Below are 21,544 nucleotides of genomic sequence, written 5' to 3'. Positions count from 1 at the left end.
TAATAGAAACTAAATCGTGTTTGGATCGTAGAAATTCTAATTTCCTTCCCAAAATCAACGGCTTTTTTAAAAACGCAACGGGCGAAAACTCGCCGTAAAATCAGACGATTCAAACGTCTTCGCCCTCGGACGCCTGAGCAGTCAAACTGACAGCTACAGCCGCTCTTGCCCCCCTCCCCCTTTTCCCTATCCCTTTCTACACGAGCTGTCAAAGCCAATTTTCCAATTCGTTGTAAATTTACGCTGTGTGTGTACGCTGCTGCGAAACTGATTCCTCTTTTTACGGGGTGCGCTTCAAATGGAAAATCGGTGGCAATAAAGTGTACAATCGCAAGTAAGCTGGTGCCGATTGGCGAACGGATTGGGGTGGAAAATTGGTGTGCATCACGCACGGGTAGGAGGAACAGACACACACACACACACGCACAGCCACACGCTGTGCTCCCGTGCCATGGAAGTGAGAGAAAAGCGACAACCGTGAAAGTGAAAATTTCCCTGCAATCTCGTGCCCGTCGCCGACCCTTCCCAGCTGCTCGCAGGTGCGTTCGCTGTGCTGGCCGTTCGTGTGGCTGGCACAGGGCACACACTGCGTGAGCGTTTGAAGTGAAAATCCATCCAGTGGTGTGATTTGCCTTCGGAATCCAGAAAAAGAAGCAAGATCAAACTGTCTGGGATGTTGATTAGGAAGCAACTTGAACGCACACACACACACACGCGCTCGCGTTTGCCAGCAGTGCGCTAGAATTTGCTATGTGGCGAGCGACGAGAGGAAAAGAAGAGCTGTGTGCTGTGCTGTGGTGTGGCTAGAACCGACGCGTTTCCGACAGTCGATCGATGTTCAGAAGCGTTTCGTAACCAGCAAAAGTGCGATTACGCGGCTCTGCCCGATGTGTTTGCTCACCAACAAAAAACACTGGATGAATAGTTTAACCAGGAGGAGTTGTAGGGCAAGGAGAGCAGGCAGAGAAGGCACAACTCCCAGTGGCATTTAGCATCACGGGCTCTCCTCCATCGAATCGCGCTGGTGGAAGATGCAGTCGTCCCGCACCACTGCAAACACAGCAACAACAAAGGTGCACACAACACACACAAACACACGCACACACCCGGAGAGCGCAATCGATGACGTTGAGAGGAGTGGAGCATGCGAACATAGCAACCCATGAAACGAACCGAACGCAACCTCCTCACCATCATCATCGTCATCGTCAGCCTCCTTCTCAACTTCATCATCATCATTCCGCGACGTCAAAGTGAAAGAAGAAAGAGACGCGCGCGATCCAGTCGTGGCCGCCGTGGTTGTCGTCGCGTGTGTGTGCAGTTTCACTTTCCCTTTTTTGAAAAGACTTTTATTTTTTATTGACATACCTTAGAGAGTGTGAGCTGGCGTGCCTGTGTGTGTGTCTGTCCTCTGTGTAGCCTTCTTGTGTAGGTTGCTGTGATTGTTGCACTGTGGCTGCCAGCAACATCATCCAGCCAGCCAGCCAGCCAGCCAGCAACAGTCGTCATCGATCGATATATTTTTTTCTTTCTTTCTTTTGGCTACAACAACGGTCTATTTGTTTGTATTGTACCACACTGTGAACGCGTTTTTTTTTCTCCAGGAAAATAGCTAACTAATTCGCTTTGTTTTACATTTCCAGTTTCTAGTGTAGGTGTATTTTGTAGTGAAGTTTTTGAAGTGTGTGTCTCTCTAATGCAAGCAAACGGTGCTGTGGGGGCACAATTTTGACTCGGCTTGAAAGGTGGAAAATCCGTTTTTTGTGTCCGGCAAGTGAGAAGTGAAGGTGGTTTTTTTTTGGGCGATTCCGACGCGTGCGAGTTGCAGTTCATCCCAACAACAAGTGTCACAAATGTTACCTGTGTAAACAATAGTGGGGCGAGAGTGTGGTTCCGGGTCGCTGCAAACCCGCCATGAAGCTTGTGTAGAATTGTGCTTTCTTTTCAATCTCCACACACACACACAAACCAAAATCTCAAGTTAGAGCCACATTGTCCCGGCAAGTTTTCCACTGTTGTTCCGGCTTTTTTCGCTACATTCTTTGCCACCTGTGCGACCACCACCACCAGCAGCAGGAGCCGTCGCAGAGCAGCAGCCCGTGTCGCAAACGAACGATGGACGAAAAGAAACCAATTCCGACGCCACCCGGTGGCAATGGGACGGCCACCGTTGCCGCCGACCAGGACGGGGACGAGAAGCGGGTCGGCTGTGCGCACTACAAGCGGCGGGCCAAATTTGTGGTAAGTGCTCTATTTGCAACCTCGGGAACCCGGAACACCAGGAACCAGGCTTCACACTTCCCCGTGTTGCACACACACACACACACACACACACGGGGAGCCGCAAAGGAAGCCAAGGTTATCGTGAGCCGCCGCCGAGCGCGCGCCGCACCGAAGAAAGCACAGAAGAAACGTGAGAGCGAAAGTAGCGAAAACCGGCCCCCCGATATGGCAGGCCAGCGAGCCGTCCGTCCAGAGCCAGTTCATTCACTTTCTTTCAGCCACCGCGGCGATGTACGAGAGATGTACGGCCGACATATACACACACATAGACGTTGGCGGCAATGCGGATCAAAACTGTAACGAAGTTTTGCCTTTTTCCGTATTTTTTTAAATGTTTTTTTTGCATATCTTTCTGTGCGTGTGTGTGTTTGTGTGCTGTGGCGCATTTTCTCATTACCCTTGGATAATAAGATGATAATTTATGATTTGAGTGGAGCAAAAATCACTTTCACCATCCCGTAGCAGCAGGCGGTGGCGGCGGCGATGGCACAACCAACACACAAACACACACACCGGTCGCGATCGCGGAGATCGCAGCACGCGCTGCTGGGTTTTTTGTCGGTCTGAGCGTTTTTGCGGCATTGCCCTTTCCCCTACTCGAGCTTATGATTAATCTCCAATCTGTCTCACGCTGGCAAAGCTGTGCTATAAACCCCACTTCCCCTGCTTGCTAATTGCTGGAATGAATTTGAATTTTCCTTTCCCCACTTTTAGACACCATGCTGCAACAAATTCTACATGTGTCGATACTGTCACGACGAGAACGAAACGCACTTCTTCAACCGGAAAACGGTGACGGAGCTGATCTGCACCGAGTGCGACACCCGGCAGCGTGTGCAGGCGGAGTGCGAAAAGTGTGGCGTACGGTTCGGGCGGGTAAGTATTGTTGCTTGGGTTGCGTTGTTTCTACTGGGCTGGGTTTTTTGGAATCTCAGTGTCGAGGTCAGGGTGAAGGTGAAAATTAAAGCGTTAGTTTGGGGCTAAGCAATATCTGGATTAGTGATCGGAAAAATAAAGATTTCGTCGGAATCGATACCGGATAGTAGGTCATGATTCAGTTTCCGGAATCGATTCCGGTATCAACTCTGGAATTGATCCCGGAATTGGTTCCGGAATTGGTTCCGGAATCGGTTCCGGAATTAGCTCCAAAATCAGAATTGCCTTCGAAACGGAGTCTGTTTCGGCATCCTCATAAGAATAGACGTTTGGATCCAATAATGCTACGTATTGATAGCCGCAAAAAATTAAAATTTATTAGTAAACGATCCATTCTCATGGAGATTCCCGGACTGATTTCGCTTCTGAAACTTCTTATTTTAATTCAAGAACTAATTCTCTTTTCGGAGCTAATTCTCATTCCCGAGCTAATTGCTGATTCCGAAGGCTGCAGTCTAAAGTCAATCCTGATTTCGTTACCGGAGCAAATTGCGATTCCCAGGTCGATTACGATTACGCTGGAATCGGCTCTGGAATTGGCTCCGAAATTGACTCCGGAATCGACTCAGCAATCGGAATCGGTTCCAACATCGGAATCGGCTCGAGAATTGATTCCGAACACGGAATCGGGTAGGTCCGATTCCGAGCTCCCACCACTAATCTGGATTGCACTTAATCTATTTAAGATACAGGGTTTTCCAGCAGTTCTCATAGCTGTGGGACACTTTATTGACTCTTTCTTCCCGAATATAACCTAATGTAATAGCAATTGGACTCTATTGGACCCTTGTTGGACAAATCCAATAGGAATTTTCAAGGAGCCAGTCCAAAAAGGGTGTCATAGAGTTCAATTTCCATCATATGTAGTTCACTTCCCAATAAGAAAGAGTCAAGGAAGTGTCCCACAACTATGAGAAACCTCCTGGAAAACCCTGTAAGCGTGTATAAACCAAAGAAATACAAGAAACTAGGCTTCAATTATATCAAAACCTTTTTGGCCTTACAGCGTAAGTAGGTCAAGCGAATTCAACCTGGAAGTAAGCAAATTTTCAAGATAAAATCGACAAATAAGCTCTTTATGAATAAAATGATAGTAATATTCAATTATTGATAAAAGCGGACGTTAGAACAGAAAAAAAACATAGAAATCATTAAGCAAATAATAAACAGGGAAAATGCTACTTTTAAAAGATCGATGTTTTAATCCACAAAACGGCGATTATCCCTTTGAAATTCATTGTAAACCTTCTCTTAACTTCAACAGTACACATGCCTGGTGTGCAATCTGTTCGACGACGAGGACCGCAATCAGTATCACTGTGATGGGTGCGGCATCTGCCGGGTCGGTGGCCGCGGACGGTTCTTTCACTGTGAGGTTTGCAATATGTGTTTACCGCTGCAGCTAAAGTACGACGGCCATAGGGTAAGTTTGCGGCTGGAAAGTGACGTGAAAATGCCTGTGAAAGCAAGTAAAAATGTATTTGTATCCATTTTTTCGGTTTAGTGCGTGGAAAATGTGTCCCGATCCAACTGTCCCGTGTGTCTGGACGATATACACACTTCCCGCATACCGTGCCACATTCCGGACTGTGGCCACCTGCTTCATCGAACGTGCTTTGAAGAGCTGGTAAGTGGGTTTGCTCTCCAAAATGCAATTCCGAATCCTAATAATCGCTTTTTTGCTCTTTTGCTCGATAACGCAGCTGTCGTCCGGCCATTATGCTTGCCCCACCTGCCAGACCTCGATGATGGACATGAATCAGCTGTGGGAGTATCTGGACGCGGAAGTGGCCGCCACACCCATGCCAAAGGAGTACGCGAACTATTTCGTGGACATTCTGTGCAAAGATTGCCACAAGGTGAGTGTGCTGCTGCGCGCATGTTCTTGCTGTGAAGCTCGCTTATACAATGCGATTCTTGCAGGAGTCAACGGTAAAGTTCCACGTCGTTGGGCTGAAGTGTACCCACTGCGGTGCGTACAACACCTGCCGGACCAAGACGAAAAACATGAACGGGTGCAACAGCACGCCGCCACCCGGCGGCAGCAGCTCGGCCGGGGCCAGCAGTGCGGCAGGTGGTACGGCCCAGTCGAACCCAGCTGCCGAAACGACGACCCCCTGGATACGGATGGTGCCGCTGTCGATGGTGGAATCGGACGATAATGCCATCGATGACAGTGCCATCGATGACAGCGCCATTGACGACAGTGAAGATGGTAAGTTCGTCACTTAATGCCGAATTCATCGAGAAGAGAATTAATTTCCCTTACTTTTTTTGTGCAGAACGACTCGTGGATCGCCTTGACACCTACCTGCAGCAGGTAACGCCCGGTGGTGATGACGGTGCCAGCACGTCGGCCGCTTCGTCCTCCTCTTCGAACTCTTCGTCCGGCTCCTCCTCCTCGTCCTCGTCTTCCGTTCCGTCCTCCTCGACGATGGTCAGCACGGTATCGGTTGGGCAGCAGCAGCAACAGCACCGGCCAGCGCAACGATTGAACAACGGCACCAGCAACGGAAGCAGAAGTGACGCGTGCAGTTCGTCCGGGCTTGGCATTTCCTACCCACGGCACGGTGGCCAACCGGCTAGTGGCAGCAGCAGCAGCAGCAGCAGTAACGGTAGCAGTAGCATCAATAGTAGCAACGTCAATGGCACCCTGCCAGCAGCAGTGAGCAGCAGTAACGGACGGACGGACGTAGCAGGCTCCTCGTCGGCGTCCTCCTCCTCCGCATCCTCCTCCCCGGTCCGTGACGACGATCGTTCCACGTTCGATAATAGCAATAGTACTAGCGATGGTGGTGCAGCTCAAATCTGAAAGCAGGACGCAGCGGACGCAGTGCGGGCTGAAGTGTGTAATCGTCCTTTCGATCTGGGTCGGAATATCTGAATGTGATCCTTGTTGTGTGCGAGTGTATGTGCACGTGCTCGCTTGCTTGCGTGTGTAGTAGATAACTTCCTAGTACGGGGGGGAAAGAGCAGCAGCAGCAGTAGGGCAACCGCGTTTCCTTGGTGATGATGATGATGATGTTGGTGATGCGTCTGGTGGTGGTGTGGTGAAAAGAAGAAAGCACTAACCAAGTGCAGACAAAAAAACGCTACTACAGCGCAGTGCAGCGTGTGTGTAAAAGTATTTATCTTTCCGTTTGGTGAAGTTTCCGCGCTAACTCTGCCACAAGGACGGTGTTTCCATTCCATCATTCGCGCGAAAGCGTTGCGGTGAATAACCCGTACGTTGTGTTCATTATCCTTGTTTTTTCCCTTTTTTGAACCGGTTTAATGCCGTTGATTTCGGTTAGGCTTTAGTTGTGTACCGCTCCGTGTAAAATAGCTAATTAATGGTAACAAAAGAAAAGAAACGTAGCCATTTAGAGCAATGTGCAGCACACGCGGGAGCGTTCTCTGCCCTGTGGTGCTGTGTAATGATGGCGAAGAAATGGAATGACGAATGGTTAGAATTAATCTTAGATCTGTAGGTAGTGTTCTATTTTTTTTTGGTTTATTTGCTTTTTCGGGACTGGAAAGGCGGCACAACTGCTGGATAGCCGATGCAGCATTACGGGGAACAACGTTTTCCCCTATTATTCTCAAGCTGTTATCTTGTACATTTTACACTCTCTTCTTATTTTCTCTTATTTAGGTGAATTGCTTTTGCTGTGGGCTCGTAGTTTTCAACTCTGTACATAGGTGTAGCTACGTTACGAATCTTTATCTAGACTTTATTTATGTTTTTTTTTCCTTCGTGACACCTCGTCAGTTGGTAGAGGCGTTTTCTGTTAGTCTGTTTTGCACTGTTTTGTAAATCCTTTTTTCCTTAATCTCTATCTCTCTCTCTCTGTTAAGTAGATTTTATGCTCCACTATTTTCTTCAATCTAGCTGAATTTGTTACTTTATGTGTTGTTTTCCCCCCGTTCTGTTTTTTGCCCCTCGCAAACGTGCTCTTATAGCTTCCACGTACAGCATCACCAATCTTGGAGCGGCGCAACAGCGGCGTGTTTAGTAGCGTGTTTGTGATGCATCGTTTCGTATATCGAAAACCATACCAGTAGCTGGGTCTCACAAGTCGCGGATAGTTAGCGAACATTACGTGCGTTTAGACGGGAGACTTGTAGTTAGTACGATAGAATGAAAATTCGATGGAACTTTCCATCCCCAATAGCCCTCAAACAAAATCGCTACAAGCTTGCCTTGGAGCCGTAACATAAACATGAGGCAAACAGGGTGTTTTGATGCTAAACTGTTTCAATTTTTTATTGAGTGACCAGAAAAATGCGCTGTTTTATCTCTTTCTCTCTCTCTTTATCCATTCTCGTTGTACGATCAACTAAAAGAGCCAGTATGGTTTCAGAATTTCAGTGTAAATGCGTTGCGAAGATCTTTCGCTAGTTCAAAGAACACAATAAGAAAAAAGCCGTGCTGCAATAGTAATAGTACTCCGTGTATCGAATTAGATTCTCCCACTGAATTTGCTGACGAAAAACAAAAGACCACTCAAAACAACACTGTTAACGTACTTGTAGTGAATGCTATTTATTGTATCGATTGCCAACTACTGCTTGTGCAGCGCTCCATTTCGTTCCCAGTTCTCACTCCACTCTGCAAAGAGCGACACATAACAGTAATAGTAATAATAGTGGGGGCTATTCGGAAGGCCCCCTCACCCCCTGAGAGTGGGCATTACGGGTGGGCAGCATTTTATTCAGTCGTCCAACCCTTTGTACGGTGCCAGACACCCTAACCGGACATATTATAGACAGCAACACAACTCTCTCCGGCTCTCTTGAAATCGATGCGATCGAGAGACCGCACAGACAATGCATGCGTATTACACTAATGACACATAGCAAATGGTAGATTAATCAAACAAAACAAAACATAAAAACTCATACCACATACTGGAACTCTGGATTAATGCATTAGCAAAAGACAAGTCACGATGTAATAGAAAATATAAGAAAGTACCCAAACATTTGTAACGTTTCTGTTTTTCCCCCCCGCACCATTTTCCCGTGGCAGACGCGGTAGCGCGCCCTGTATAAAGAAAAATCGAGAAACATACATATAAAATCAACTCCGTCAACAGATAATCATCAATTACCCATTCAGTCTGAGCATAAAGAGAAAACCCTTGCAACAACAAACAAAAATGCCCAAAAATGCTTGCAAACGATGTAGAAAAAAAAAATTAAATAATGAAAGACTAAAAACCCGACATTCAACTTAGATTTGTTGTAGAAGATGTAAAATGTATCTCCCGTGTCGTAGGAATTTGAAAAAAAAACGAATCCTCTTCGCTTCTAGGAAAGATTTAGTCTCTGAAGCAAGCGCGAAATAGAGGAAAAGAAACAATAGGAAGGAAAAATTAAGCAAACAAAGAAGAAAAACAGGAATCGGCACATGAAAAGTGTAAAACACACACATGAATTTAACACAATTTAGAATTATTAAAGGAAGAAAAACAACAAGAAAACGCGCACGAAAAGCAAATAAAGGTAAGCAAACAAACAAACAAACAAAAAACATAGAACTGGATGGTGGCATTACCAAGTGCGAATGCAAATTACTACAATTACATACTACTAATAGACGTTAACGTTGCGCTGGCAGTTTGAACAGTACAGTACACTAATATAATTACTAAAACCAACTTGTGGTATACAAAACTAGTAAAAAAAAACAGAAAAGAAAGGGAAAACATATACCTTTTCCTCGTAACGGTCAAGGAACAAGGAAATGCGTTGGCGTGTGTGTGTGTTTTTTTCTCCAAATTGCGTATTACACAATAAAAACAAACACACAGTCATTTCACCATCGTTTGAACTAATAGTAAAGCAATGGTGTCCATTATTTTCTCCTCTCCTCCGAGTATTTGTCATCATGAGAACGGACGATTAGTTTATACTGTTTTCTAAAGTTTGTGTTGCTTTTTCTTTTCTATTAATTTTTTTTATTATTTTTTATATTCATTTCAAATCGAACAGAAATCCAGAAATCTTTCTTCCATTTCCGTTGGTTCGGTTTTTTGTACGCGGTAGCCCTGTGGACTTGTAAGCTGATACGCTCTCGTTAACTTCTACCGTACGTTAAGGTTAACATTTGCATTAAACAAATTGACAAAAATAAAATAATAGTATTCTAATACTATTCAATAATAGTATCCCAAGGGTCAGGAGACAACATTTGACACCTCTTTCAGTAGAACTCTAACCGTGATGGCCAAACGAGTGAAGCAACTCCGTCCAGGAGCGTGCACGATCAAAGAACGGCACCCTGTTGCGTCTAAAACGGACTCCGTGTGGCAGTTTGTGGACGTCGTATTAGCCTGTTCCGGCATTTACGACATCTTGGTACTATTAAACATCAATCCGAGCATCGCAACAAAGCTAAGTTCCGAATGGCCGACGACTCTGAGCAACAAGAAGCTCCAAATGATGCTGAAAATGAAGACGGAGGGAAAAGTCGCATGAGCGCTGCGTTCGTTTGACCAGGGAGGTCAATGCAACCGACCAAACAGTGAAAGTAGTACCTGGGAAACATGGAAAACCCCATCAGAAATCGCGTCCACTGGCTTCCCAGCGGCAAGCAATGATGGCAAAACTAAATGCGATCATTTCTCAGGGTTCTCCAGGGGGTTTCTCATAGTTGTGGGACATTTCCTTGACTCTTTCTTACCGGGAAGTGAACTACATATGATGGGAATTAAACTCAATGGTGCCCTTTTTGGACAGGCTACTTGGAAATTCCTATGGGATTTGTCCAACAGGCGTACTATAGAGTCTAATCCCCCATTACATGTAGTTCTATTTGGGTGTAAGAAAGAGTCTATAAAGTAAGTGTTCCGCAGCTATGAGAACTCCTGGAAAAGCCTGTAGGCGAATTTACAAAAGCTCTACACCAACAATATTGTCGCGAATACTGAGGCTGAGAAACTGAGCCGAAAAAGGTTCCTTTCTTTAATGCAAACGTTACACGACAAACAACTACTACCGTACTCTGGGTACTGCGGAGGACTGTACGCGTACAGACCCTCTTATCGCACACAAAATGGGGTGGCTGTGTTTTTTTAAATATATTTTTTAGAAAAAGTTTTCCACTTTTTATTGCAAAAATTCCGCTGCCGGGATGCACTACTGAAACCGATAAGGAGAGAAACCCACATATAACGCGCACACTCTACACATGTTCTAAACAGTCGTTCATTTGCAGGTAACGAACGGGGCGGGGATGCTGCTGCTGCACGGTGGCTCAAACCATTGAGTTAGGGGAGGAAATGAATCTAAAATACCGAAGGACGATGAACATTCAAATTGGACACTGGACAAGCAGACGCAACACCTAAAACGGAGGTGAGTTATGTTACGAGGCGCGTGGTGGTCGATACCTACTAAAACACCGAAAATCGCTACTCCATTGCAGCTACACTGAAGAACTGAAAACTGGGGACATCTATCTCTACCTGGTAGTGTAGTGGCGAAATCTTTGGCACGTTCGGGGCTGTCCCTAAGGTCTCTCTGAAACATTCACACACACACACACATACACTCATGTCTCCTGTTTGTGTTCTTTTAATTAGTTTGACCCGACCTGGGATGGCTGGATCCAGCTTTTCTAACCCTCTTTTCGTTTAAAGCTCTACAGGCAGCGGACGAATTGAACGTAAACACGTGGGTGGTGTTGGTATCGGGTGTGTATTTGTCCTCCCCCCCTCCCACCACCCCTCAGAAATGTCCTCAAGCCTCTTCAAACCTTCCTCTATTCTATGCTGCAACCTTGTACAATCTTGTTTACTCTTGAAACTCTCTATTCTTGGTGAACTCTCTCCACTCTCTACCGGTACATTTGGGGGAGGTAATCCTTTTCTCCACCTGTTTCTGGAGGAGTCTTTTCTCAACAACAAAACTGTGCTTGCCTGCGCCCTGGTTTGCGAACTTTTTTGGCCGTTCGTTCGTTGTTATTCTTAATTTTGTTGTGCCTTTTTCACTCTCTACTTGGGCGCCATCCTTTCCTTCTTTGCCTTGGATCCAGAAGGTTCTGTTGCTTTTGGGGGTGGTGGTGGGTGGTTGGAAAGAAAGGGACCATAACGAACGTTGGCGGAGACGAGAAAAGTGTCCTTCAAAGCTACCTTCCAACCCCAATTCCCCAATCCATCCTTAACTGTTTCGTTTTTCCCTTTTTTGCTTTTCTTTCCAGTTCCGGTTTCCTGGAAAGGGGTTGCAGGGGTTTGTTGACACGCTTTTGGCTCGCTTTTGGACCGGAATACGCCCGAAATGACCTGCGCTTTCTTGCGTGTACCGGTCCGTAGTAGGTGTGGCACATGTAAGTGTGTCTGTGTGCATTAACCCAGTCCCAGCCCGCACTACTTCCGGTACCGCTGGAGCTCATGCCTGGCGTCCAATGAGGTTCTTGCACCATTCTGGCCACTGCTACTACTGCCACTTGCCGCTCCACCGCCACCACCACCACCGTCCATTGATGAGGAAGGGGTGGGATTGATACCACCACCAGCACCACCACCGCCGAGCACGGCCGCTGCCGATTGCCGCCTGTTGTTGCGCTCGACCGCTTTGGCCGATATTTGCTGCGAGCTGCGGACGACGGTCAGGTAGACGGGACGGTAGAGCGGTGCCAGATCCCGGTGCTCGTTGTCGCTCACATTGCACCCATCGTATACCTCGCCGAGCAGGAACTCGGGCCCAATGTAGGTGCCACCCTCGACGTGATCGATCGCCACATCTGGAAGCGGAGTTGGAAAGCAAAGGAAGCGAAAAGAGAATGAGAGTGAACGTGTTTTATGTGTTGCCTTTTTTCGGTGCGCTCGCGCGCGTGTGTGTGTGTGTGTCGGGATATCCGGGGAAAAAGGGACACCCATGGACTGGTTAGACAAAATGGCACCGAATGGGGGAATGGGTAGAAGGGTTCGGAAGCTTGATTTGCTATCAGTAAACGGGGTGTCGTATATTCTGGCGTTGGTCTTCCTAAACCCAAACGGTTTGAGTGACGGTTAGCAGTAATCGGGTACGGTTAACGTCGTAAAAGCCGTCGACTTTAATAGTAGTGGTGTGGTGTGCTGTAGTATCACTCCCACTGCTGCTGCTGTTTGTCAATGAAATGAATGTGACGGCACGACCAAATTGATGACGGGGGTGGACTGGGAAAGTGATTGTGGAAGGATCTTTTTTTTCTTCTATTTTCTGGTTGTTACCCGCGTTTCGTACTTTAGGGGATTTTTGTCTCACGTCATCGTCATGTGTCATCGTAAAAAAAAAAACCGGGCGTGTGTCACTTTGGTGGTCCCTTTTTGAAACGTCTCTAGCGTTTTTTTGGAAACACTTAACCGTTTCGATGGTGTACTATATGCTGCACATTTGATTTTGAATTGATTTGATAAGATTTACGGGCTTGATTTATTACTGTGTCTAAAGAATTGAATTTCACTTGATGCATTGGTTTTACTGGATAGTTATGGAAAGCATCTGCAGCAATTTAAAACGCCTAAATGCATGCAATCTAGAACAGTTGAGCTTAAATGTGGAAATATTTAGCATACTTTCCTTTTTCGGTTTTATATTCATTGGGTCAATTTGCTCTGACCTTCCTTTTTTCATTTTTTTAATGTAATTGCAGCAACTTAGGCGCACTTTAGCTTTATTTACTTCTAACACGCCTAGATGCATGCAATCTACCACACTGACAGCTTTATGTTAAGAAGCTTAACTCAAGTTATCAGTTATTTTGCTATTTGCAACTCCATCCTCGTGTCATACATCTTTCGTTAACTTTAACTTACTATTTTGAATGCGATACAGGCGCTTATTTTATTTAAATGTCTCCAATACGCCTTAATTTGTTCAATATAGCACAGCTGCAGCTCAACGTTAGGATGTTTAACATGAGCCACCGTTTTCTTTGCACCATCGAGTTAGGTTAAATGAAATTAAGTAACGCCTAAATGTATGCAATATTTAAAAAAACAGCAGCTTTATGGTTAGAAATTGAACTGAAACCACCCTATTCTTGTGATCATCATGGCAGTGAGTTTCCGTTAACTTTAGAATACTCTTTCATGCAATTGCAGCAATTTAGACGCTCAATCGATTCACGTGATCGCCTTATTACGCCTTAAGGTATGCAACATGGCACAGCTGTAGATTTTGGTTAGGAATTATTGAGCAAAATACCCGACTACTTTAGCTCGTTCACTCTATTTGCACTTCACTCTACTGCCATCATCGTGTCAGTTAACTTTCGATCGGGATAATGAATACTTTATATCCACATTGGCCTGCCCGGCCACTTCCAGGCTGCTCCTGGTGCTCCCGTTCCACACACCGGATGTGTCATTGCCATGCTTTACTTTAGCGGTGCAATTTTCCAACCCACAGTAAGCACTCGCTCGCTCTGGTGGATAAGCTCGTCCCACCGGTTTTTGCTTCTTTTTTTCTTGCCCCTGTTTCAAAAGGTCACCGGGTTAACAGCGGCGCGGCGTTGTCATCATGATTTCCGGTACCTTGCAAAAGGGGAAAGCAAGCAAGTGAAGCAACCACAAACGGTGGCGGGAAAGGGAATCTATATGCAGCAGCATGCATCCGGCGTGTGTCACGAAGCAAACGTGTTCGATTGCACTTCGGCATTTATCTTGCCATTTTGTCCTGGCTGTAGGGTCCTGGCGTAAGGCAGGTTAAAGAGGGAAAGGTGTGGAGAGGAAATGAAGGGGACGACTGCCGATCAAACTTACCGTATCCTATGTGCGGTTGAAGATTGCTGTTCGGTATTCGGAACGGCACCGTGCCGATCGTGATGGGGAAGTTAATTTGCAAGTCGTCGCCTGATTTATCGAACTCCAGGCAGGCCTGCATGTGTGTGTGTGTGTGTGTAGGAATGGAAAAGCAAAGTTGTTAGTTGTAGTTGCAAATATAAACGTATCAATTCGAGAACTGGGGAGGAAAGGAAGATGGAAGAGCAGAAGTAAACCAAATTATGCAACTGGCGCAGCGGTGTGCGCTCAATTTACGATTGATTCTTGTTTGTGTTTTTGATTGGGGATCTTCCAATGCGTGGATTTCGTGAAATATCATCCCACTTGCAACGCGCTAATCCGCTGAGTGCAATATTAATTAAACCACACGAAGCGCTTGTAAGCGCCTAAATGTATGCAATCCGTTCAATGTTCGGTGTGTCCGGGAGAGGAACAGAAAAGTGGACAGCTTGGCAGGTAACTGTCATCTGTGGTTTCATCACGTTAGGAGGTTAAAGGGGTGGTTTTATAAGGTTGATTAGCTTGTAATCTGTTTGAGTGAATCAAATTGGTATAAATAATAGCGGCATTGATTGAAATTGGATAGCAAAACTTCTCGTTCGTCTGTATTCTACCGTATTTATATTCAATTGAATAATCTAATTAAAATTTCTTGTTTCACTAGGTTAGAAAATCGTGGACAGGATTTAAACTGTTCGCTTGCACATTAATACATTCCATGCGTTTCCTGCACACGGTTCAGACCAGTAATGAGCCGTAGCAGTAATGGTGGTACGTGACAGTTTGCGTTCAGAGCTCAAGCAGGCCACGTAGCCGACCTGCTGGTGCTCGGTATTGCGGTTAGGTAGGCCGTTTAACCCGTGCACTCATTAGGAGCCGTGCAATAGGCAAAACGGGACCACACTCACATGCACAACACTTACCACGAGTGTGTAGTAGATCTGTGCCAACCGGCAGACGCCCATCGTCGTGGTTGGCACGGTCGGGATGCGTAGGTTGGCACAGGTGTCCTGCCGCTCGTTCGGCACCACCGTTTCGCCCTTGTACTCGAGCACCAGATGCTGCACCTCCTTCGTGACGCCGAGCACGCCCCGCTCGACGAAGAACTCGCAGTACTGCAGCAGGCGCACCTTCAGCTTGACTGCTTCCTCGCCCTGATTGTCGATGATCGATTTCAGCTTGAGCGTTTCACCGCAACAGAACGCCGTCCGGTCGAGGGAACAGCTTTTGGGGGGAAAAGAGAGAGAGAGAAAACAGGTTTTTTAGAAGCAACAGTGGAGGTCATTCTAAAAGGCAAAGACAAGAAGCGGGGCGAAACGGATTGGAAACGAGAGTAGAAAATGCTTACAACCGCATCGGTATGTAACCGAACCACTGTAACCAGGTGGTACCATGAGCAGTGCCTAGGCAAAAGGGACAAAGGTGTGCGTAATCACTCTTAGGAAACTTATACCACACGAGTTCATTAACATAAAGAAGTGCATGGTGGTGCGTGAAACGCTATGGAGTCGTTACTGTGCTCCAATTAGTGGAACTCTTCACTATCGATATTTTGCATGCTGTAAAACTACTAACAATCTTTAAACAATCAAACACTTCTCCTGTAACGCATCTTGTAATTATGATTGCATAACTTTAGGCGCTATTTTCAGGCATAGAGCATCGAAATGAGTTTTAACAATGAAACTAGTAATTGTAACGCTCTAGTAACGCTGTTTATGTTTCCAATTGCATACATTTAGGAGGAATTATTAAGCAAATGAAAAACATATTTATTTACTATTTCATTAGCATATCTTCTGACGTACAATTTAAACCTTATTAAGTTTTTAAGCTTTTTGCAGTAAAAAATTGTTAAAATCTTTAAAAAAATTGTAGAATTTTTTTTTCACGCACAAAACTTTCCACTAAATATTCTTTTTGCAAACTTGAATCTCATTCGCGTCCACACGATTTGCGTCTTGGCTAGTTGAACAAACAGGAAAAAATGGTCTCTCCAATTGGCATGCAAACAACAACCATCATTCTTATCCCTTCTCCCACCTTTCTGCCTATTGTCAACCGAACCACGGTTTCATAAGAAATACATAAAACGAAGAACGAACCAATCCGTGGCCTCTGAAATGCGATTATTTCCACCCCAAAAGGCTTTCGCAGGGAAAACGGAAAGTGGGCGTAAGGTGAGGGTGCGCGAAAAAAGGACACCCCCCACCCCGTTAAAAGGACACCGAGGGAGGAAAAAATAAAGAATGGGTGAAAAGTTTTGCACATTTTGTGCAGGCAAGTCTACAATCAGGAACAAAAAGAACATAGAATAAAACATTTGCAGCCGCTTTACGTACCTGAGCGTGACGGGTCCTTTGGCACAGCACAGGCAACACTTGACCTTCTTGTCCTGTCCCGAGACCGGTTTCTGGTGGGAAAAAAGGGCGGAAGAAAGCAAGCAAAAATAAACAGATGACGTAGCGCCAAGGATAGTGGCCACCGAAATACTATATTTGGTAACGCTCCCAAAAGTACCCGGCAGACTGTTCCGGCGCTTTTCCAGCGTTACCTTTCACTCACCAGATATTGCTCATCCATACAGTCTATGTGGGGGCCGATGATGGTGAAGTACTTGATTCCTTGCGGTGGTGAGGCGTACGGTATATCAATCGTCACCTAGCAGGAAGCAGCAACGAAGCGACAAACGAATGTAGGCCAGAGCGCGCGCACGTTAGGATTGCATTGGAAATGGGACGAAGAAAGAAGGCAAAGAGCAGTGCGTGCAGTGTTAGTCATACAGCGTAAGTGGGCTAACGATTATGGTGGAGGAAGGGCGTGTTCGATTTCGTCTCAATCATATCTCCTGCGGGACACCACGAGCCACCAGTACGAGTGTGGTGTGGACTTTATTGAACCGGATGTACATTTGCTGCACGCACACACTCACAGAGCAAAACCGGGCGTTCCCGGCCAGTATATCGGCTGGCTGACAGGCACGAAACCTAACCCATATTTTGATGACATATTTCCTACCATGTATCACAAATATGTTTTCCCCTAGCTTTTTTCCATGCCCACCTCCCCCCATTTAGGTCCCAAATGGGGCCCATCTGCACGCAGTCCCAGCACCGAGCAGCACCGGATACAGTTCCAGAGCAACCGGATTTGATGAATATTTCATCAGCTTTAAGCTATGCGCTCGTAGCACATGGTGATCGGAAAACTCCATTTGCTTCCACACGAGATATGGTGAAACTCTCCCTCGTAAGTGGCCCTCTCTATCTCTCTCACACACACACACACACACACACACACACACACACGTGTTCCAGTGGTGTCTGATTTAATTGATTAATGGAAAAAGGATTTCCCTTTGCCCGCTAGGCCCACTAGGCGCGCTGGGCAAAGAGTTATGGTGGGCCGTTTAGAATGTTTGGGTGAACCGGGGCACCAGGTCGGTTGGGGTCGGTTCGGTCGGTTTTCACAAAGATGATTTCCCATATCTTGACGCACTGGTTCTAATGGGTTTCCAATCAATCAGCGCATGGAATGTATAATAGAAATCGTTCGAGAGATGGTTGGTTGGGGCTCATTTATGTATAAATTAGAAGTTTAACGAGCAGCAGCGAGTGAATTGTAAATGATTTATGCCTAACATTTTCCTGGTTGGAGGCTCGCGCCCGTAGCCAGTTGCTTTGTAAAGTGAGGGTTGCTTTCGTTCCTTTTCTGTGCCCACAGCTCTATCGCAATGTTAATCATGTTGATTGTATGTGCTGCGGTGTGGAAATTTAAGCGTTCTCTTTTAACATTGTTATCTTAATTGTAACCCTCTTCCATATCTGCTGCTGAAGTTTCTCGTAATACATGCTAATTTGTGCAACATTTATGGTATGGATCGCCTAAAGGTATGCAAACTGTTGCTTTAAGTAAAGCTTACGCATAGTTGGCTTCACTAAGCGCCTAGAGGTATGCTTTAGTGGTAAGTTAGGGTTAGTGTGAATTGTAGAGGTAATTTAAATAGCAAACAAAAATTAAATACTTTAAAAATAATATAATAGGTGCTTGGTGTTGCATTATATATAACTTTAATTAATCAATTTTAGTACAGAGCCGACGAAAGAAAAAAAATTTACTTAATTTACACCTCTTATACGTTGCGGCATATTTTACATTTATCATTTTTCATGTATGATATAATCATTGAACCATACACATTAAAATATGTCACCTGAATAAAAACAACATAGGCATACTTTTACGTTCATGAGAGAACGTTTTACGTCATAATCATCATCATCATCATAAGAAAAAAAAGAAAAAAATCCAATTAGCATACATTCAGGCGCTTTAGCATTTTCATTTAAACTTCATCCCTTTCCATGCTTTTTGATGGTGTGATCTTGATCATTCATTACTTGCTCCTCATTCACCAGCTTTATGAAGCTCTGTTGTGAGCTTACATTTTCAATATGTATCACATCAAGACAGCTATATGACAGCTATATATGAAATATTACACACACCACACCAGCTCCAAATATGTCTTAACCAGTTTTTCAATCAACCAGTCCCGGGGTTCAGTCCGCTCTCGCGGAACAAATGCAAATAGATACGATTTAAGGAAAATCCCTTCAACAAGCAGCTCGTCCGATGCATGGTCAGGAAGACAGATCTATCCCCGGCACACACACAAAAAAAAGAAAAAGCAACACAATCGAAGCAGACGGTGGCCACAACTGGTTTGAAAGGCATCGGTCCTTATTCCCCCTCGTGCCCTTATACCGATTTGGAACGTTCCACTAATCCTATCGCATCGTTTCCGCCGTTGACAGTTTTGCAGTTAATACACGCTGGTTGCGCTGGAAGGGGAAAGGCTGAATATTTTATCATACTTTCTGGCTCTTTGTTGCCCTCATATTGTGGGCGGTATTCGGAGCTCCTTTTTGCCATTGGCCATTCAAAGTCGTCCTCCTGCATAAGCTTTTCACAACGCCAGCAGTTTGGCAGATTTGTTTTGTTTTGTTTTTTTTTTGGTGGAAAATGGATGTTGACTTTGGAATCAAAAATGAAATGTGTGGTTCAATTGTTGCGTTCCGTTTCGCAACGAAAGCTCTCCGGGCTGTAGAGAGGGTGTGTGACGGTGTGACCGTATCGTGATTTTATTAGCTTCATTTTCTTGCCTCACAAGCGGCGCGACGATAGCGAGCGCAACACACCAAATGCGATTTCATACGAAGCGAGCGAGCGAACGAGCGCAAGTGAGTGAATTTCCATGTTAATTTACTTTTGCCGGCACTTTTCCCCGACAGTACGGTACGTAATGACGGCGGCTCGCTTGCCCTCCAGTCCCGGGGTCGCAGCTGTGGCAGCTGCAGTGGCCCACCAGGACAACAGGGCCCAAAACCTGACACCGGCTAAATGTTGTTGATTGTGTTGTGCCTGTTTAGGGAACGTTTTATTTCCACCCGAAACGTATTTATCGCTGCGAAATGAGTTTATCGTCGTCGACGTTGTGTCGAGGGAATTATACCGATCACAAAACATACAAAAAGCAAAAGAGAGGGAGAGAGAGTGTGTGTGTGTGTGCAAGGACGATTGCCCGGTGTGCGGTGTCGTCTTACCTTAACGAAGTAACGGATGTAACAGGCACGTGACTCGAAGCTACAGGGCAGGTTGGTTTCGGGGATGTTGAAGCGAAACGGGAACTGATGCTGACCGCGCACCAGCACCGGTACGGTCACGTCCAGCCCTTCACCCGCCCGCTCGCCCCATATGACGGCCCGCTCGTCGATGTAGACCTGATCGTCCTTCACCTACATTCACCGGGCCCGGCCAGTGAAAGAAAGATACAGATAAATGGAAAGCATAGTAAAAAAAAAGCCAGGCGAATGAGAGATAATAAACCTCGCACGACTATGTGTACCCTAACTTCGATGGAGAAAGTGGTTGTGGAACGAACGAAATTGTTGCGCATTTGTGCTTTGCGATAGACGACGTGGATGGTAGGAAAGCCGTAGTAGGATTGGTTGTTGGGACTGCCTCCCTCGGTTTCGGGCGAAATTGGTCACAGACTCACTGGCAGAGTGTCTGGCAGTGTTGTGCTGTGAATATAACTGATAATGATGACGCTCTTAATGGACGATGAGCGGAATAATGTGAAGATGATCGTTAACTTTCGTGCCGGCGAAATAAACTATTGCCGTTTGTCTGGGACGGAACTGCGCTTTCAGTAAAGGGTAGTTATGAGATATGCGAAAAACTACATTACTTCATTAATATACACTAAATATTATTTTAAACTAATTGTCATTTTTGTAGTGATGCCAAACAAGGCAATGAACGAAAGAATTGCTAAAGCACTACTTTGTGCTTTGAATTGCATACCTTTAGGCGTAAAGGGTAGGTAGGGTAGAATAATTTTAAAACAATTTAATACTATTCAAGATGCCATCAACCTATTTTTGAGTTACAGTTTTGTTTTATTCCTATCAGAAGAGATTTTCAGATCGACGAACAATGTTTAAAAACTAATTGCATTTTTTTGCATTTTATTGCATACATGTAGGCGCTATAAAAGGTGCTTTCCGTCGGTTTAAAAACTAATTGACTTAAGTTCATTTCAGCCTGCTTTACTCTGATTGGATGCCGCTTTACTAGCGACTATAAAATGTTACACAGCTTGTAGCTCCACTGCAAAAGGAATAAAGATTTACATCATCAAAGCTTCGTCACAGTGCTTTTTTTCTTCCTCAAGCAAATCCCATAAAACTGAACTTGAACCGGTTTACTAGCTACCAATTTACGTCTACATTACAAACAGCGAAACAGATGCAAACCCCTCTCATCCGCTTCGATACGGTACAGTGTGAAGTATGTAAGCAAACAGCGATTCAGCACGAGATTCGAAGACAAACGCGTACAAAAATGAGCACAAAAAAACGAAGCTTAGCTACCTCATCCCCATCTGAGCCTTGCGTGAACTTGCCAGCTTTATAATGACAGGACCACAGCGTTTTACAGCTCGCTGCAGTGCACTGTGGCAGCTTGTGTTGTGAAACGATGGGTGTTCAGCTAAAAAATAGCACCGTAACAAAAAAAAAGATGAAAAAAGGCTTATCCGATGAGTGAGCACCATTTGATTAGTTTTTGCTTTGCACTGAGCACTACTGGACGTGAATTTTCCAACTGGGCGTTTTTCACCATAGCCCCCAAAACGCACCGGAGCCGTGGAGCTGTTGTAGTGACCGGCAGTTTGCAGTGTAAATAAATAAAGCAAGGGCAGAGAGCAAGATAAAACGACGCGTCATGGCAAACGGCTGGCAGGGTTTTATCGCTTCGCAATGGGTTTTAGATTTTGCTGATCCGTTTTTTGTTTGTTTCTGTATGCTGTTTCTCGGGTCGGTTTGCTTCACGCTCCAAATAAACGACATTGTGAGCGAATTTGAATGATGTGCGTAAATAGTTGATGGTGGTGGTGGTGAGAAAAAAGTTATACAAAACGGTGTGGAGTGGAGCTTTGATGGTGGCCATTTGGAATGGATTATTTTTTTTTGTTCTTGTCACAAACACAACGTCAATTAAATGAATGG

General features: G+C 45.3%; 2 protein-coding genes across 8 annotated transcripts in view; one reads left to right on the top strand and one right to left on the bottom strand.

Moving 5' to 3' along the window:
- Positions 1-194: 194 nt before the first annotated feature.
- On the top strand, positions 195-8,183 carry LOC1280221 (uncharacterized). 6 transcript variants are annotated; one of them, XM_061655623.1, is made up of 8 exons: positions 195-334; positions 1,644-2,241; positions 2,998-3,159; positions 4,484-4,642; positions 4,724-4,846; positions 4,923-5,078; positions 5,143-5,434; positions 5,502-8,183. In XM_061655623.1, the coding sequence occupies exons 2-8, from the start codon at positions 2,116-2,118 to the stop codon at positions 6,029-6,031; spliced, it is 1,548 nt and encodes a 515-aa protein (XP_061511607.1). In that variant the 5' UTR covers positions 195-334; positions 1,644-2,115; the 3' UTR covers positions 6,032-8,183. The 6 variants fall into 6 exon arrangements, with proteins under 6 accessions (XP_061511607.1, XP_061511610.1, XP_061511608.1 ...); XM_061655626.1 differs by having other exon boundaries at positions 200-287; XM_061655624.1 differs by having other exon boundaries at positions 203-1,073.
- Positions 8,184-10,905: 2,722 nt separating this feature from the next.
- Positions 10,906-21,544, bottom strand: part of LOC1280220 (arrestin domain-containing protein 3) — a 28,731-nt gene continuing 18,092 nt past the window's right edge. Inside the window, exons 1-7 of one of the 2 annotated variants that reach the window (XM_061655632.1) lie at positions 19,879-21,518; positions 19,577-19,768; positions 16,536-16,631; positions 16,313-16,383; positions 14,894-15,194; positions 13,950-14,064; positions 10,906-11,947 (exon numbers count right to left, since the gene is read on the bottom strand). In XM_061655632.1, coding sequence (XP_061511616.1) covers positions 11,571-11,947; positions 13,950-14,064; positions 14,894-15,194; positions 16,313-16,383; positions 16,536-16,631; positions 19,577-19,768; positions 19,879-19,929 — 1,203 coding nt within the window. In that variant the 5' untranslated portion in view covers positions 19,930-21,518 and the 3' untranslated portion in view covers positions 10,906-11,570. Of the gene's footprint in view, positions 11,948-13,949; positions 14,065-14,893; positions 15,195-16,312; positions 16,384-16,535; positions 16,632-19,576; positions 19,769-19,878; positions 21,519-21,544 lie in introns of those variants that run through there. The other variant, XM_061655631.1, reaches the window with a different exon arrangement.

Source organism: Anopheles gambiae, chromosome 3, assembly GCF_943734735.2.
Source record: "Anopheles gambiae chromosome 3, idAnoGambNW_F1_1, whole genome shotgun sequence".
Taxonomy (NCBI): domain Eukaryota; kingdom Metazoa; phylum Arthropoda; class Insecta; order Diptera; family Culicidae; genus Anopheles; species Anopheles gambiae.
This window is presented reverse-complemented; position numbering and strand designations above follow the sequence as displayed.

What these genes read in the sequence shown, in the direction of transcription:
- LOC1280221 (XM_061655623.1), top strand. Translation starts at nt 2,116, where the DNA reads ATGGACGAAAAGAAACCAATTCCGACGCCACCCGGTGGCAATGGGACG. An exon ending in AGCGGCGGGCCAAATTTGTG is followed by an intron (nt 2,242 to 2,997) that starts GTAAGTGCTCTA and finishes CCCCACTTTTAG; the next exon opens with ACACCATGCTGCAACAAATT. An exon ending in TGTGCAAAGATTGCCACAAG is followed by an intron (nt 5,079 to 5,142) that starts GTGAGTGTGCTG and finishes CGATTCTTGCAG; the next exon opens with GAGTCAACGGTAAAGTTCCA.